Source organism: Brienomyrus brachyistius, chromosome 23 (genome assembly GCF_023856365.1).
Source record: "Brienomyrus brachyistius isolate T26 chromosome 23, BBRACH_0.4, whole genome shotgun sequence".
NCBI classification, from domain to species: domain Eukaryota; kingdom Metazoa; phylum Chordata; class Actinopteri; order Osteoglossiformes; family Mormyridae; genus Brienomyrus; species Brienomyrus brachyistius.
The window spans coordinates 21841399-21859925 of record NC_064555.1 but is presented as its reverse complement, the minus strand read 5'-3'; the positions used below and the strand labels follow the sequence as shown (position 1 = coordinate 21859925).

The following is an 18527-nucleotide window of genomic DNA, read 5'->3' as shown; positions in this document are numbered from 1 at the left end:
GGCTTTGACAGACAGCACAACATTGCAGGGAGGTTTTCCCTTGGTAATCCTGCACTGAATGTTAAAGAAGTCCTGCGTATTTATATAACTACCGGCCAGTTTGGTCATTCAGTCAGATTTATGCAAGATATTCAAACATGGATATAAAGCAGATAACATTCATGTATCCAGATGTGTACTTGAGCCTTGAAATTATGTTTTCTTAGAAAACAGGTTATATGACTGAGTGCAGTTAAATCTCAACTTCTTTTTCAGAATCCGGATAATCCATTCGGATTACAGGCTCATTCGTTTTTTTTTTTGGCGTCTTTTTACTAAAACTAAACAAAAACAATAATGTTGCAGGAGAGAGTTTGTGATTGGGAGATACACAACTTAATAATTAAAATATAACGGTGTGTTTATTGGGGGCATGGATGAAGCCAAATGAAATACTCTACACCCCTGAAGAGAGAAATACCCATTTAGAGATGTTTCTAGAAAAAAAATGTGAAGAATAATAGGATTGACTGTGCTGGTTTTCACAGGCCGTAGCACGTGGACGGTTTGGTAAGTCGGCTGTTGAGTTGTGTAGAAGCGGTGTGCGTGATTCGCACGCAACACCGGGACACTTTACATTCTGAATCACTTTGATGAAATTTCCCCTTCATAGGAAATATATGACAGACAAATCACATTCAAAATGACCCCACAAATTTGAAACTTAATTAGCATAGTATATGCTTAATCAAATTCTTATTTTTCCCTGTGGTAATATTTTTTTATATTATATATATATATATATATATATATATATATATATATATATATATATATATATATATATATATATATATTATTTTCATATTCGGTCTTAACACCTCATCCCTATAGTCACTCACAGTGATCAAAGGTCATTGTTAGAAAAAGCAGTGATTTGCTCCGCAAAGCAAGGCCAAGTGTGGAAAATAAGATGTGCATAAAACATTTGGTGTTGACTCCGTACTGTCTTACAGCAGCTCAGCACACTGAGTACTGCTCACACTACATCAACTAGTCCGTGGCAGATGTTCCTCAATAATTTAACACCAGCTGTAAGGAGGCCATCCCAGAATATAGAACACGTACAGAGAATCTTTATGTTACTCTTCAGTTCTATCACCCTGTTAACAAGTACACACTTCCTGTATTCGTAAAAGTTACACCAGTGGAGTGTAGGCCACTACAAAGAGAGTTTACTATCGTGCTGAGGTTTCTTCAGGCTCACTCCTGAGTTTTCGGCATTACAAATCGTAGCTCAATTTTAAACGGGGTATATTGCCATGAGAATTTGCGCTGCACACCTAAGCAGCTCCAGCAGGTTTAAGAGCAGGAAATCGGATTAAAAGAGGCATAAGTTCCGCTATTTAACCACAAAAACGTAGCGCATATAAGAGTTGCCCCTTTACTATATAGTAGGGATGGGCAATACTGTAGATTTTCTTTTTGATCTGCTTTATCCCCCTTTTTTATCCCCTTTGCGGCCCCTTGCCAGGATTGGATGAAATTTGCCAGCGGGGGTGGGATGGAGTGGGGGGACGATAAGGTTTGCTGAGAGGTGATAAGGGTTAGTAAACCTGGCTATGTAATACTTACTTTGTGGTACACCCCACAGGAAGAATAACATGGTGTTGGATCATGTAAGATTCTCAAGCTTGACTTCTGTATTGGAGGAACAAACATATACATGAGTACACACCTACACACACAAACACACACCTACACACACACGCACACACACACACTCACAGACATAGACATAGATACAGATGCACGTATTCTAATGAGGCAGCAGTGTGAGTCCTGACTCGTCAATGTTTGTATTGTAGTAGACACAATATCGATCAATTTCAGAGTTGATTCTGTAAGGCAGTGTTCCCCAATCCGATCCTTGGGGACCCAACGACAGTCCATGTTTTTCCAAAAATGTGGACTATCTGACAGGGAGCTCAGAGAGAGCAAAAGCGTGGACTGGCTGTGGGTCCCCGAGGACCAGACTGGGAAGCACTGATCTAAGGAATGTATGTAAGGTCGTTCCCTGTTCTACATGGAATAGACTCCAGGATCCCCGCGACCCTGAGTCGACGGTACTAGTTCAAAGTTAAAAGTCCTTAACAACAAGCTTTCTGCTCATTACCCATTAGACATTTATGAATATTAATAATATAAATATTATACACATGTAAGCTAATGGCATTTTTAAGATAATAAGTGAAGCAGGGTTTCACTAAAGAAAAAGTAACATTCATATCACAAATATTATTTTATTACCAGTGTATATTCACAATAACCATTTTCATGTGAAACCAACAAAGTGCGGTTCTTCAAAAAAATGTCTGACAAAGTATTGTGCAAAGCAGCACCACACTTAGCTTGATAAGAGAAACTTCACTAAAGCAAAACATTTACTGTTTCACTGAACTCACTGACTTCAATGTTTTTCTCATCACCATCAATTTAGTAACTGATTGGATTGTTGTGGTATATAATGTATTTTCAAACCCAGTCAGTGAAGCATGCTTCACCTGGCTTATGTCAAAATTCAGTGCCTACTGTGTAGGTATGCCATTTTGGACACACCCTTCATCTGTGGTTGCTGCTCCAGTGGCCTTGTGGGATAGCGTAGTGTCCACTGGTTGTACACTTTGGAATTTCGAAGAATGTCGTATGTCATCCGGGTCCTATTTCTTACTGTCTCATCCATTCAGACATACAGCCCACATCACATTATTCCTTGTTGGTTTGTGGACAAAGAATTGGTATACGTTAAAGAGGAAAGAGGAAAGAGTTTAAACTTACTTAAATTTGTAAATACTGCTCTGGTTTATTGTACTTAATATGGTGTATATACTCTCAAAAAGAATTTTCATTGCTTCGTTCAGATTTTTTATTGTGCAAAAGAAACACGTCCGTGCAGTTATGCAATTAAGTCTTTTGGGAAATGTGAGCATTAGAGTTTGCACCTATCCTGGTTATTATGTGATGAAATAAAATGCTGTTTCAAAACTATATAGGATGCAAGTTGTCTCTTATTTTTGGACGGCGCAGTTGAATCCCGCTACAAATATTATTGCTGTGTATCTGGGGAGATGAAGAAGGGGGTGATCTCACCTTATTTTTTCAGATCGAAAGTAGCAGCCATAGTGAGGGCTGATAATTTGATTGACGTCGGCACACATTTTCAGTTAGCTAAACACAACGGCATGGTGAGGAAGAACCATGAGATTCTGAAAAGGCTGATCAATGTGATTTTATCCAGCAGGAGCTGGCATTTAGAGGACATGATGAGAGTGAAAACTGACAACAAAGGAAACTGTAGGGAGTTTATAGATGTGCTTTCCCGCTACGAGGATGTTCTGGCTTTTGTTGGTGCATTTGTATTGCACATGTAATGTAGCACAAAGCAGTAATGCAATGCTGAGTACTGTAGTCATATTTTAATCAAGACACACTGTTACCTTTACTTTCTATTTATTTATTGTATTTCACAACAGGGTGCACCTGCTGAAGACTGTTAAGAACCAGTTTTTGTCAGCATTGCTTTCTAACCATCACTAGGCTAATAGTTACACAGTTGAAGGCTCTGGATACCCAGCTAGGTAGCGTTACATTTCACTGAAATTAGCAACCATTTGTACTGTGTTATGAATATTTTAATATTTAGCATAATATTTATAGTAATGACTAATTGACTAATATATGATCAGGGCTGAAATTAGAGCGGGGGTGGGGGGGGGGTTAGGTCAGTTGAGAGTTTGCTTCACTAACCATTTTGGTGAGCGACCCCCACTGCAGTGCGTGTTGCATATTGTGTTTTACTTGGCCGATCTTTCGCAGTCATACGTATTAGTAATCAATAATCAAAGACATGGTCACGGATGCTAGTTCAGATTCTGGCAAATGGAGTTGTTCATTCTAACAACACATATTTATGTGAATAAAGAAACAGAGAAATAAAAAAATGATATACTTTTACACACACAGTGCATACAGATCGTAATAACACCTGCTTTGTTAAATGCGGGTTATTCAGAGGGCACCGAGTAAAAGAGGATTGGAAGCCGTGCTCTTAAATATGGTAATTTATTGTGATTTATGGCGCTGCTTTGCAGAGTACTGGGAGGAGTCCCAGTGTGCTATGGGAAATTACCGGGGTGCAGGGAGGCCTGCTGCCGCGTTTCAGCGAAGGTTATGCCTCCTCCTGAAATGGTCGTCGTGTTTCATCTTTCACTAATCTGCTCCGGCCCTCAGTCCTCAGCAGAGACACACAGCACGCTGTCCCTGCTGCGGCAAGGAACCCAACGAAGGCCTCAGTGGGACACAGCTATAATAATGAGCTTATAAATCTGCATTCCCATTAATAAGTACCTGCAAGTAATTACAGGTGATTTTGACCTTTTAATTTACAACAGACTATTCATACTTATGCCAAGATTCTTATTTTTAAATACTAGTTTGTTTACATCTGTATTTTTATTTAATAAACTAGAATGCAATTCACAGATGCTGTAGAGTTTATGCAGTAGTGCAATGAATATTAAAATGATTAAGACAACAGACTGTATGAGAAATTATAATAGCATGAAGTGGGATCTATATATGAGGCACAATGTGTTAAAATGATATAATATTTATTTTCCTTTTTTTCCTAACTGCATTGAGAGTTTGTGGTTATCGATTTGGCCTCTGTTTTCCTTAAGGTGACTTTATGCAGCATATTTTGTAGATTCGGCTTGACTCTGAATGGCCAACATGTAACATGTCATATTCCATAGCTACATGGTTACAAAAATCATTATCAAGCCAGACGTTTAGCTAGATTTTAAAAGCAATTCTCATTGTTAATACATTTCTGGTTTAGTGGATGTCTTGTGCGATGTAGAAAGCAGCATGATGGATTCTGAATGTCGTTGACACGCATGGGAGATAATAGTAAGTGATCGCAGAATAGAGTTGGCTAAATGATCAGATATTAATGACAGACCTCCCACATTTGTTACCCATCGTTACCCATGTTGTTGTCAGTGGGATTTTATTTTTCTCTTTTCTGGACCAATGTTTTAAAATTCCACATCCTGACTAGGATGCGCTCATCAGAAGAGCTGCACGCAGGGCCATAGCCTTTGTAGATGCACCATGAAGCTCACTTGTAAAAGCAAAAGAGAAACTGTAAAAGCGAAGACATGTCCTAATTACAGACGGCTCCCATCTGCATACCAAAACCCAGCCCCAGCACTCACACACTGGCCTGCAGCAGAGCCGCAGAGGCTACCCCCGCCATGGAGACCTCATCTACAGAAAGCTCCACTGGAATCCAGTAATAAGTAAACTGAGAAGAAACAAAGGGTTAGAAGATATAGGTGAGGTAGAGAACAAAGACTGCTGTGTGTTTTGTTCCTGTTAATTAATGGCCGGGAATATTCGTCAAGACAGGAGAATAAGTCATGGTTGGGTGGAGCCCAAAACGATACAAAACGCTTTCCTTTGGTCTTTGTCTGTCGTATTGGTCATAGCTCACTGCTCTGGACTAAAGAATTTAGATTATCTCTTTAAAATATTGATTTAACTCCACATTTAAATGTTTCAAGTGTGCTCAGTGTACCAAATTCAGGAGTGTTTTTGTCTCATTACACAAAGGGTATGTCCGATATGGCATTTATGACTAGACATAGGATTACGATTCATTTTAATGACGTACAAGGAATGAGAAATGAAACATGCCTTGAAGGAACTGCCAATACTGGAAAACATCATTCTCTTTGCTAGGAACAGTATCATCCCATAGTTACATCTGGCATGCCAATGACATGCTATCCGAGCTGAACCAAGGGTGGCATACTGTGAGTCAGACAGGCTGGGTGGGCGGCATTGTGCTCTTGGCCGCGTTTTAGCTGGTTCTGGCCGGCCTCCTTGGGTATGCAGAATACTGAACACAGAGGTAAAAAAAAAAACTAAGAACTCGGCTACCTTGCATCGTGGAGATGGCCAAGGGAGAAGTAACGAGATTGGTCAATGTATTTTTATTCCAGCAACATTTTGTGCTGCAGTGGAAAAGGTCTTGCGTGACCCTGATTAGATAACCACAGTTAGTACCTTACTTGGGTTATGAGCATTTTGCCTCCCATCCATCCATCCATTTTCCAAGCCGCTTATCCTACTGGGTCGCGGGGGGTCCGGAGCCTATCCCGGAAACAATGGGCACGAGGCAGGGAACAACCCAGGATGGGGGACCAGCCCATTGCAGGGCACACTCACACACCATTCACTCACACATGTGCTCCCACGGGCAATTTAGCAACTCCAATTAGCCTCAGCATGTTTTTGGACTGTGGGGGGGAAACCGGAGTACCCGGAGGAAACCCCACGACGACATGGGGAGAACATGCAAACTCCACACACATGTGACCCAGGCGGAGACTCGAACCCGCGTCCCAGAGTTGTGAGGTAACAGTGCTGACCACTGCGTCACCATGCCGCCCCCATTTTGCCTCCCGCAGATGCTATAAAAACAGAAAGCAGGTGCATAGCTAGCAAGAAACATAATCCGATTTTCATGCCACTTTCCGCCCTTTTTCCCCATGTATGTTGCTAATATACTGTGCTAATAGTACTGTTTCTTTCTTCTATTTAGTTCAACTTTGTTGGCAAATTGCTTGGACCAAGGGGAAACTCATTAAAAAGGCTACAAGAGGACACACTGACAAAGATGTCCATTCTGGGAAAAGGCTCCATGAGAGACAAAGAGAAGGTAGGGACCCTCTTTATTGTTGACGTCTATAATTCTGAAGCTAGTCAACTTGCCATCAGCAGAAGCATTGTCGCTGGCCTCATCAGCAATGCCATATGGGAGATTCCCTTTGATTGTCTTTCCTGAGGTTTGTCGCTGATGATTTGTAGGTTCAGTGATTTTCTGTCTCACACTCTTTGTCCCCTTTGATAGTCACAATCGATAGACTTGGCTGACATGCGCTGTAACATCAGGGGCGAGAAGGTCTGTCAGAAAATACTCATGCTTGCCTATACAAAACACGCTCAGAGGAACAGTCTTCCTACTGACCAAAACTCATGACTCAGACTCTTCACTGCAATCCATATTCTTTCTGCTTCCTTGGTCATAGAAAATTGGTGTAATATAGCTTATTTGATGTAATAAACTCTGTAAAATATAGGCAACTTTTATTATTATCTTATCCAAGAATTAAATATGTAATCCTATATGATATATATGGAAAAGCCACTTTGAATACCAGTCCGTGAAAAGAATAAGTACTATTTTATTAGACTATAAGTTTATAATATTTTATACCCAAATTCATCACATCGTTTTGATGTAACACATAATTATTATTATTATTACATGAGGCAGTATGGTGATGCAGTGGTTAGCATTGTTGCCTCACACCTCTGGGACCTGCGTTAGAGTCTCTGTCTGGGTTACTTCTGTGTGGAGTTTGCATGTTCTCCCCATGTTGTCGTGAGGTTTCCTCCGGGTACTCCGGTTTCCGCCCCCAGTCCAAAGACATACTAAGGCTAATCGGAGTTATTAAATTGCCCATAGTTTGCATGTGTGAGTGAATGATGTGTGAGTGCGCCCTGTGATGGGCTGGCCCCCCCATCCTGGGTTGTTCCCTGCCTTGTGTCTGTAGCTTCCGAGATAGCCCCCGTGACCCCGAAGGATAACCGGTTTGGAAAATGGATGGATGAATCATTACTATTATTATGATGCTTTAGAGGACAATGAGTGGTATATTGTAGGATAACAGAGGAAAAAGGGCCCAGAGGTATAATTATAATGTGGAGTCACCTGTCCGTTGAGGAGAAAGCATTGTATTGCGACTAGAGGGATCACTGCGAACATTAGCCACTGCATCCCCAAAGGAGCTGGTTTGGGAAAATTTCAGCAAGTTCTCATGGATGAGAGGCGCAGCGAAATTATTTACCATCTGCGTGTAGATTTTAGCTGTGCTGCTCAAGTTAAAGAGCGCCAGATTCATGAAAACATTCAAAATCTCCACAGAAAAGCCCATATATCTGTAAATCACCGTGAAACATGCTTGGCTTGTGATGCATAGCAGCAATCAACTAAAAACAATGAAAGTGAAGTTTGGAGGGGCTTTTTTTTTTTTTAAAGATCCCTATAAGTGGAGAGGAGAAGTGTTATTGCAGACTGCAGGGTAAATGTAGGAAATAAATTTTCAGGTCCGTAATTACATACCTCGACATGCAATGTAAGAGTGCTACAAATGAATGTACCACAAATGCAGATCTTGACAGAGAGGCATTAATCAGTGCAAATTACAGCCTGTGAGTAATTGCATTCAGACAGTGTAAACTGTACCAGGCAAGTTAATAAACCTACTGTACCTCATTATTATCTGATATTTGACTCCTGACCCTCCCCCTATAAATTACACAACAACAGCAGGATGTCTTCAAAGTAGGGGGGTTACGGTATTGGTATTGCAAGCCATGGTGTTACTTTTGCTTGTATACATGAATGATGTGAGGCGTTTGGCAATAAGAAGGTAATGTGCGGATGGAGAGGAGATTGTACATTCAGTGCTTATTGCCATATACTGTATGTGGATTGAGTCAGCTGGCCATGCCTGTTTCCCCTGAGCACTGCGGCCACTTGTCACAGTGTATTTATGGACTCTGGAGAGTAACACAAAGAGCTAATGGCATCACTGTTGTTATTATTTTCTTATAGCTTTTGCATTATGAGCCGTCTTTCGATTGTACTTGTTGGTCTATACGTCAGTCCACCCTTTATATTTTATTACATAAAATGCTATTTATATATATATATGATGTAATTACACCTGATTCATGTCTCGAGCTATGCTAAGAAGTGCATCCCACAGCTCAGCTCTTCGTTCATTTCCTTCAAGCAGCAATAGGCATCGGTCCAAACAATTTTAGCCTGTGTGAGATGAAATAGGATCCATCATTGTGAAAAAAAAACTAATGAAGCTAAATTTAGTCTAACTGATAAAAGCTCACTTAAAAGATTTGTTCCACTGGAGTAAGTAAATATGCAGCATAAAGACATTGAAATAGCATTTAAAACTTTTATTTGGCTTAATTATTATTATAGCATTATATCTTCACTTCATTTTAATGCTGTCTGAAGTTAATCAGCGGGCGTTATGTGTTACATGCTGCATGTTAGACCACATACGGATTGTGTTTGTCCTCTTTGCTGTTTTTCCTGTGGAAGTCATTAATTTAAAGCATTGTGTTTCTTTTTCTAGAAAGAATTGCCTTCATAATCAGATTTTCTGTTAGGAAAAAAAATAACAGGGGAAGATTCTGCCAATAGATAAACAGACTAGACACCTCTAATCTTTTGCCATTGGCTCCAGAGACTCTGCACGGAGCCTCTGGATTATTGATGTCTGTTATCTCTAATACACAAAGGGCCCAGTTTTCAGAGCCTTCATAAAAGGCGGAATTCTCGGGAGCCAGCAGCAACGAGCTGCTCGCAGAGGAGATGTCCTCTCACGGAGTCAGGCCCGCAGGGGCCCCACTAGCCTGTTAGCTCACTGGCCGAGAGGACAGTCACTCACGGCGATGTGGCATGTCCAGGCACTAAGGGGCTCTCCCAACGCGCTGCCTCATGCTTCCTAACACTCCCATTCAGGCCCGGGCCTCCCCTGAGCGAATTTCATTTTGTCATTGCGTTTAACTTTATCATTTGTCAGTTTGGTTGGGAAGAGAGTTATAATCATTTAAAGTTGCATATTAGCTTCTCACAAGCATTTTTATGCTCAGCCTCTGTTTCCCGGGATACTCTAAAATCCGGTATATTCTGCCAGAAACGCCAGTTTCCAATGAAGATGAACGAGCTGATGGGTATATTTTAAGTTACTTACGTTACGCTACAGTCCTTTAGCTGCTTCTCTTTATTTTTTTTTGTCTTTTCGCCTAATCATTCTCTTACTGGGTCCCATAGGTTTAAATTCCAAGCCTAGAAAATATGTTTTATTATACTGTCAGAAATACTGTCATAATGTACAAAAAAACCAAAGCAGTCTGAGTGCTTTTCCTTTATTACTCATTGTTTATCTCACTTGAGTACGGTTCTAAGGGTAAACCGGGGAGCATGAGCCTTAAAGAAAGCCTTTATTAGATGAACTCAGCCCTGACTCATTCTCTAAAATTGGATTTTACCATAAGCACAGAAGTCCTGTGTTGTCATTTTGCAGTAAACACAGCGGCCATAACAAAGGCACTAATAGCCAAATGAAGCGTGTTAGCTGAGGGTCAGACCTGTGAAGTTCAATTAGTGACCACAACATCCTCTTTTAGCAGGAGTAAAGGGGACAAGGCATTGTCGCATGGGAAATAGTTTCATATTTTTATTTGTAATACTGTTCTTCCATCTCTATATTTTTTACTCAGCTATTCCAGTCATTGCATGCTACTGAAATTCTATCGCGTGTTGAAGTTTTATATGTGTTTACTGTTACTGTAACGTAAACGTAGTGATGGATTACGTGGTTTATGTAGAAGCTGTGGCATGTTTCAGGAGGAGGAGCTGAGGAAGAGCGGTGAGGCCAAATTCCAGCACCTCAACGAGGACCTCCATGTTCTCATCGAGGTGTTTGCCCCTCCGGCCGAGGCCTACGCCAGGATGGGCCATGCGCTGGAGGAGATCAAGAAGTTCCTCATCCCGGTACGTGTGCAAGAAGCTCATCTCATTTCTATTATTAATGTCCCCATTCATAACTCAATTGCAGTCTGAAGTGCACATAAATGCGCAGTCAGCATCAATTAGGACTGATTCGTACAGTCATCGCATCACCAGAACACACTTTCTTACTCTCCCAGGTACAATCATTTTCGTCTCATACAACAATTACCTTTACAATCACCAGCCTTGTTTGCCCATGACCATATGAATTGTCATCATAATGAAAATTAACTGGCCGTTGATTCACTTATAGTATATTTATACACCTGATATGACAGATCCCTTTTCCATTAGTAAAGGCAATTTATAATTAACCAAGATTTCTATAAAGTATGATAGAATATAAAATCCTCATTAGCAGTATCTTTCTTTTCTTAATTGTATATTGCATCAATATACATAGTAACCCCACCAAACGATGTTACATATCAGCATGGAATCTGAAAGATGGCTTGCCTAAGGAGAGCAGGTTACAGCACTCTGAGTACATTAATTATATATTCCCCGGCGGTAACCTAGAGATAAAGGGGGTAATTTAATATGGTGTAATTGAATGGGGTGCTGTGTGGTATGCCTCGTCTGTAGGATTACAATGATGAGATCAGACAGGCACAGCTGCAGGAGCTGACATATCTGAACGGGGCCTCTGAGGACGCCAAGGTGCCGGCCGTGAGGGGGAAGCCAGTGGCCAGAGGAAGAGGGACACCTGCTCCGGGCCAGCCCAGGTACCCGGGAATGCTGCCCTGCAAGCGCAGGGGGGGGGGGGGGGGGGGTGCACGGGTACAGTGGGCAGAAGGAATTCCCCTCAGACTGGCCCCTGCTGTCCCCCAGCCTGACGCACACGTAGCCACAAAATAAAATTACTGGTTTGAATTCCCTCCAAAATTTGTTTGCCCCTGACCAAACGTGTAGCCTGGTAGTAAAAATTCAAGGTTGAATTCTCTCTGATTGGCAAAATCTACTGAGGGGAACCCCCCCCAGTCTGTGAAGTCCACTGAGGCGACAGAATCTACCGAGAGGGACCTATCAGTAGAGTTACCTGAGCTCTCCAAAGCGTATTTCTGGATATGGTCCCCGCTGACACTAAAGTTTCTGCCAGAAGGTGCCACAGGGGCAGGGGCCGGAGGGTGGGTTGGTGGAACGCTTGAGTTTCATATTTAGTATTATTAAACTTCAAAGCACTAAGTACCGCAGTTTTGAGGCATCAAGGTCCATGAATATTAAAGCAATAAGAAAAGAAATCAGTATCACCCTTGATGTCCTCTAAGATTCAGTACCGTGGAAAAATAGGACACTGACATGTGCATTTATATAACTGAAAATGAAAATTTTTGGCTTCTTAAATTGACTGAAAAAGAAAATGTGAGTATAGAGAAGCAGGGTTTTTCTGTATTGAATTTGCATATTGTCATGGTATTAAAATCTCCCGCTTGCGTAGACCAACACAGAAATGTTATTTAATCCTTAATTTACCTTTCAGTTCAGCTCATGGAGCTAAATTATCTTTAGTACAAAACGTCTAGTGCAGTTAAGAAGAGATACGTCAAGTTTCTTATTTTGGGTTTCATATTTCTGGTTACTTGATATTAAAATTAGCAGGTTTCTGATAGCAGCTCTTATTGAAGATATTTTACCCTTACAATTATACACCTTTAGATTACAGTGTCCAGTTAAAACCGCATTTCTCAGTGTACTAACATATACATAATATTAAACTGACCAACGCAGTCATCAAAACCTGCAGTCATAAAAGCAGAAGTGTATTTTATACAGTCGTGGAAATAGCTGTGGTTAGAAATATCCATTTGTCAAAGTTCCTAGAAAAGTTACGGAAAAAGCAAATGACAAGGGAATGTCAGGTGTTCAGGCAAGGCTGAACACCGAGAGGTAACGTTACAATTTATAAAGCATTTTAAAAAACATACAAGTACATCAAAAAATATTTCATACACACATGGAGTAGCTAGCTGTATAATTCAAATGACACCATACAGTACTGTACATAAGCTGGTATGAACAGATTAATTAAAACTTTACCGTATTTACCAGAATATGCATGTGTAGCATTACCGTTTACAATTAATCATTACTGTTGTCTATCACTGGTTTAATTTAATGCTTGCTGATGATGGGGAAATATTTAGTATTTATTTCAATACTTGTTTAATTCTCAGTTTATATGGTTTGTGTTGCAGTTTCAGGGTGATTTTCATTCATATGATTCGTCCTGTACATACAGGACTCTTTCAGTTTATATGATTTGTGCTATACAAGATACTTTGGTTTTTTGTTATAGAAAAGCAACACACATTTGCCTGAGACATATAGTCAGAGTGAATTGCTGCACTGCTCTTCTTTGTAAATTGCATCCGCAGCATGTATTTTGCTGTTATTATAAGACTGGCAGGTTCTCGATTATACTGACTGGAAAGAAAAAAACACGCTAATTAATGACAGTCTTCGCATTTGGAATGATTTCTCCAGTCAGTGGCAATGCAAATTTACATCTGATCAGATTTAAACAATGCAAGCAAACAGTGCAAGCCTAGATTTTTGTTCCAGAACATCTAAAGAATTTCCACAGCTGACTGTCGGCGATAATCTCATTAATATTGGCTAATGGGGCACACATAATGCAGAAAATTGTATAATTGGAAGTTTTATGTGCGAGATTTTATAATTATGGGATTTATAAGAAAATTGTGGGATGATGCCTATTCATATAAACTCTTAGTTAAATATGGTTTATTTGTCTTATTGTGTTATTTGTTTTTAATAGCTTGGCATTCACAATTTAAATAAAGCGCTGGGCTTATAATAATGAGATTGTCCTATACAAAGCCGCTGCTAAACACATATATTCCATCCTCTGGTTTGGCAGTTCAACCCTGAGTCACCAGCCGCCTTGTTTTCAGGCAGCCTTGCCAGCTAATCTGTGATCTTTCCTGAAATGAAGCTCTACTGTGTATTTCAGCTGAGTTTTAAGACCGTTGTGTGATTTACATTGACTCTGTGTTTCGTCTATGGGGAGCCTGCATCGAAATACACAAGCCCAAAATTGCTCTTTCGAAAGTAGCTTGACTTCTAATAAGCCAAGTCCTTCAACACAAATTGATTTAATTCCCTATTTTTTAGATTTATTTATCTGCAGGAAATACATAGATTAAGCAAGCAAATATTATACAATTAAGTCATATAAACAAGTACAATGCAAATATAATGCAATTACTTCTCCTGAGATTGAATTACAAGCAAAATAGATTTGGCTTTCTATTTGGTGACCATTACTGTGTCTCAGGAGTCGCGGGGGAGTGCCCCCTCCGCAGGCTGCAGTGCCACGTGGGGCAGCACCCAGGGGGGCGCCACTGAGCCGCCCACCAACCACCAGAGGCCGAGGAGTGCCAACGCAGAGGGCCCGAGGGGCACCCTCCACGGCCGGGTACCGGCCCCCACCGTCAATTGTACAGGAAACATACGGAGAATATGTGAGTAACCGTACTTACAATTCATGGTCATTCTTACATAGCTACAAATCATGCAATATTTATTTAATCAGAGTAACAGGCGGTTTGACCTCGAGCCGAGCTCTGCGCAGTATGACAATTCACCCACGCACGCAGTTAACTATTATTTTATCGAAGTGATCCAGGTTAAATACTTGACTCAAGTGTCCTCTTTGCAGCCCCACCCGCCTCATGGGACTCTGGCCTGGGGACTCTCGTTTTTCGGCACATTTGAACTATACCTTGCAATATATATTGGCTTGTTTTGACTGGGCTGTAAAGTCACACTGCAGTAACAACAATATGTGTTTATTTACACTATAAGAGGATTTCAGGTAATCCCAAGCAATTGTCCTTCAGCCCATTCCCGTGACATTCCGTGCATTTCCATTATCAACAGAGCTTGCCGTGTCTGGTGCCCCCCCCCCAGAATGCTCTCTGATCCCTGTCATCGTCCTGTCAGGCTAAGCGTATTATTTAACTCAGCGGGATAACTTGACCGCTCTTGCATTACAGATGTTCCCCGCTCCCGTCATAAGCAGTCTTAGATAACTTGGTCGGAAAAATGAGGTCCCACTGACTATTAAAAATATGGGGGCGGAGGGTGGAGCTTAACTGATTTTGTTTGCTTCTCCGACAAGTTCGCTGAAGCATCCCATGATTTGAAATAAAGCTCGCAATTCCATCTAGGGGCAGCGACTTTCGCCCGATCTCTGTACACAGCGAGCAATTCACTGTGCAGTAAGTAATAATCTGCCGCACAACACAGGTGCATAATTATATCACTCGTAATTACAATATATTTCTTCGGTATTTCTGAGGCGTAAAGGAGAGATGCAGATGAAGTGGTGCGAGCAAATGTCTGCTGAAGCGTCGCGTTTTATATTTGCGTTATTTCGAAATCAGGTATTATGTGTGTTTTAAGCTATCATCCAGTAGCAAGGCTAACGAAGGGCATTTTTCGTACATCTGTTCAATCCGTTGCCCCCATTGAAAGGAGTAAATATAAATACTGCCAAGGAATATAACATCACCAGCTTAAAAAAACACATTTGGCTCCTCAAGCACCTATATATATGGAATCTTACATACCAACACACACACACATATGTATTCATGTTTGTATGTATATGATGATATATGTATAAACTCTGATAAATGGCATGTACCTCGAAGCAGGTGCCAGCTAGACAGTTGGCAGGAACACTGCATACATTACGGACAGAGGGGTGAAGAGGTTCACCCCACCTGGAAATTGGCATGCTAGCCCATAGCTAACAGCATTTGACGGATTTATTCAAAGGTGGCGATTTGAACGCGAAGAGGTCATAGCTAATGCCTCCTAGACCAGCTGTTGCCCATCATTGTCATGGCTGTAAACTGCTCCCCAGACACCTGCACATCACTGGAGACGGCGGCGTCTGGTGAGCCATTAATCTGCGGGAACGTCACAGCATGCCGGCGGAGGGAGCGAGCCCACCCCGGGAATCGAGATACTTCCTCCCTCAGGACGCTCTTAATTCCCGCCCTGATATTATTGCCAAAAAAAAAAAAAACGTCACACCAAATCAGCTTGTCACTAGGCGATGCCAAGGAATGAAAGCATTTTAATCCTTCCGTCGCAGACCAATTCATTTCCTTGTTTGTGGATGTGATTGGTTTCATTCTCCCACCCCCCCCATTTTTCACTACTAGCCCACCCCCTGAGAGAGAAGCAGTGCTTTTCACCAAATATCCTTCACTGAGCAGCACGAACGGCTCCCACCTTAATTACGTGCTCAGGAACGCATAGGAGGGGTGTAATGATGGCAGTGAGATATACGCAGACTAGCTCTTTAAGACTAAGGCTGTGAGCAGGCGTCCGGATCGTGCCTGCGCTGTGCCGTGGGCCCTTTGATAGCTGGTGCTGGGAGAGCAAGCAGCCGGGTGCAGAGCTGTGTGGGGTTAAACCTGCAGCAAGTATGCAAGTCAAGGGTCAGACAGGAAACAACACTGGGATTTATAAGAAATGAATGTCTTTCAGTGCCTGTGGATTTATTGTGGCCTTTTGGAAATGTTATGCATAGATAGATAGATAGATAGATAGATGGATGGATGGATGGATGGTTGGATGGATGGAACAAGACATTTTTATGGTTGGCATTCTCAATAAATAAATGTTAGTGTTGTGCTTGTAAGTGGCAATTTCAGTCACAGTCATATCTGAAATAGATTATAAAAGTAGCCATATCTGATTGCTGAAAATGACTAGGATTAAAATTTATAACAAACCGAAATGTGATTATATAGGGTAATTGACTGAGTGTTTTAATCTGCTCGCAGCGTAATTGGATTCAGATCTGTTTTGATGTATTGTACCAGGCAGGCTCCTTTCTGTTGAACACATGAGCAGCTGACGGAATGTTGGTTTTTCATTAAATTACCAAAAGAATGAACTACTTCTGTGAGTAAGATTAGTCATATTGCAGACCTCTATGCTACCTGCTATGGAACTCAAAGTGCCACATCAAATATGAAGAGAGGACGTCTGAAAGGCAGGGATGCCCCCAAGCACCGTGGTTAAAAAATAATAATAGTTTATCCATTATTGTCGTTTAGTAGCTTGATTCTCTTATCTGCTCCACAGAAACAAAATCTATCAGATAATATTTGCAATGCATTTCTTTTTTTTTAAAAAAAGAATAGCTTTGAACCATAAAATGGTATAGCAGCAGTCAAAACACAAAGGTGTTGACATTTTTAAGGGGGTTTCAAGTTTTCCCACACTATGCGGCAGTGGTACATAACCAAAGCACCAGCGTTTTATGGCCATAGTGTGGGAAACACTGACTTTTGAGGGAAATAGATGGGCAAGGTCATCGCTGACAACTGGTTCATCAATGGGAGGCCAAAAAATGGATTCTACTCTGAGACTAGTTTACATCAGAACAAATAAAACACAATCCTCGAAGTGGGAGGGGGGCACAGTCCTTAGATTGGTGTAAATAAAGTTTTATCAATGCCGGAGAACATTGAAGTGACGTTTTGGGCCATAGCATTTTAGGATGAATTAGCCCTTAATGTTACTATTGTCATTTGATCATGCCAAGGATCAGTCTTCTCAGAGAAGAGAACATCAGCGTTTTTCTAACTGCCAGGTTCTCAGACATATCGAGGCATGCAGATTACGCCTCAGTGCCTCAGACATGTGCGAGCGGATAGTGAGATCTGTCATCATTTATTAGCTTTCATTTCTACACTTTAATGATTTTTAATAGTATTAGTAATTATATTCCCATGAAGTGACATGACATGAAGGCAAGGAGAACATTAAGATAGATTAAATACCCTATAATACCCCACATATAATTATATTTTACTGATTATAATAATAATTTTCATTCAAGTTCACTAAAAATGTCCTGTATATACGTTCAGGAATATTGTATATGCCGGCAGTAAGATTTGTCCAAAGCAGGATTATATAACAGCTTGTTAATGTGAATTTCAGACAAGAAAACTGTGCCAAGAAAAAGCCTTGATTCGGGCCTGTAATGAAAGCATGGTTTTCGCACAGAAGCGATTTGCCAGAAATACACGATCACACCAGTAAAGCTGACTTTATTTTTCGCGTTATAAGCATGGGCTGTGCGGAGGGCAGCCTGGGACAGACATCGGGCCGGTGAGCGTTTCAGGGGGCAGAGACGTCCATTTCTCTTGCTAATGTAGCATCTCCAGTGATTTGTCGGACAATGAAAGGATTAACTGACTCTTTGCCGAATACGGGGTCAAACACGCACCTGATAAACTCGAATGTCCTGCATTATTTTCAAAAAACAGTTCAAAGGGACAGTTAAGGGGGAAAAAAAGACACGACAACCTGTACATTCAGGGCTGCGGTAACATTTGATGCATCATTGAAGTTTTGCTGTTTTACTTGTCATTCTGTGCATAAAGCTCATTCAAAGCAATCAAATAAATTGAAATTGGTTTGAATCGATTAAAACAATATTCTTATTAAATCTTTATTTTGTGTTTTGTCCCATAACCTTGTACTGAGTAAGCAGTTAGAAGATGGATGGATGGATGGATGACATTTTGTGAATTGTAGACCCAGTTCACTTCTGTAAAATATGATTTACTAAAGTCATTTGGACTTATTTTTACAGCTTATCCTTGTCTTCATATTATCAACATTCACCTATCTTGTTTGTGTAAGTCCTTGCGAAAATAATGGCCATTTAGGGCAAGGACTTCTGCTCAAAAATTGCTGGACCGGGAGTCTTAATAGTAGGAGCAGAATCCAGGAGCAAGATACTTATCGTAAATCA

General features: G+C 40.9%; 1 protein-coding gene across 5 annotated transcripts in view; it reads left to right on the top strand.

Annotated features, from left to right (window-relative positions):
• Nucleotides 1–18527, top strand: part of khdrbs3 (KH domain containing, RNA binding, signal transduction associated 3) — a 74508-nt gene that overhangs the window by 34766 nt on the left and 21215 nt on the right. For all 5 annotated transcript variants that reach the window (XR_007384976.1, XR_007384975.1, XM_048993210.1 and 2 more), the window contains 4 exons: nt 6650–6766; nt 10550–10696; nt 11300–11439; nt 14013–14199. Coding sequence is in view for 3 of the 5 variants with exons in the window: in XM_048993210.1 (XP_048849167.1) it covers nt 6650–6766; nt 10550–10696; nt 11300–11439; nt 14013–14199 (591 nt within the window). In the remaining 2 variants the exon portion in view is untranslated. The remainder of the gene's footprint in view (nt 1–6649; nt 6767–10549; nt 10697–11299; nt 11440–14012; nt 14200–18527) is intronic.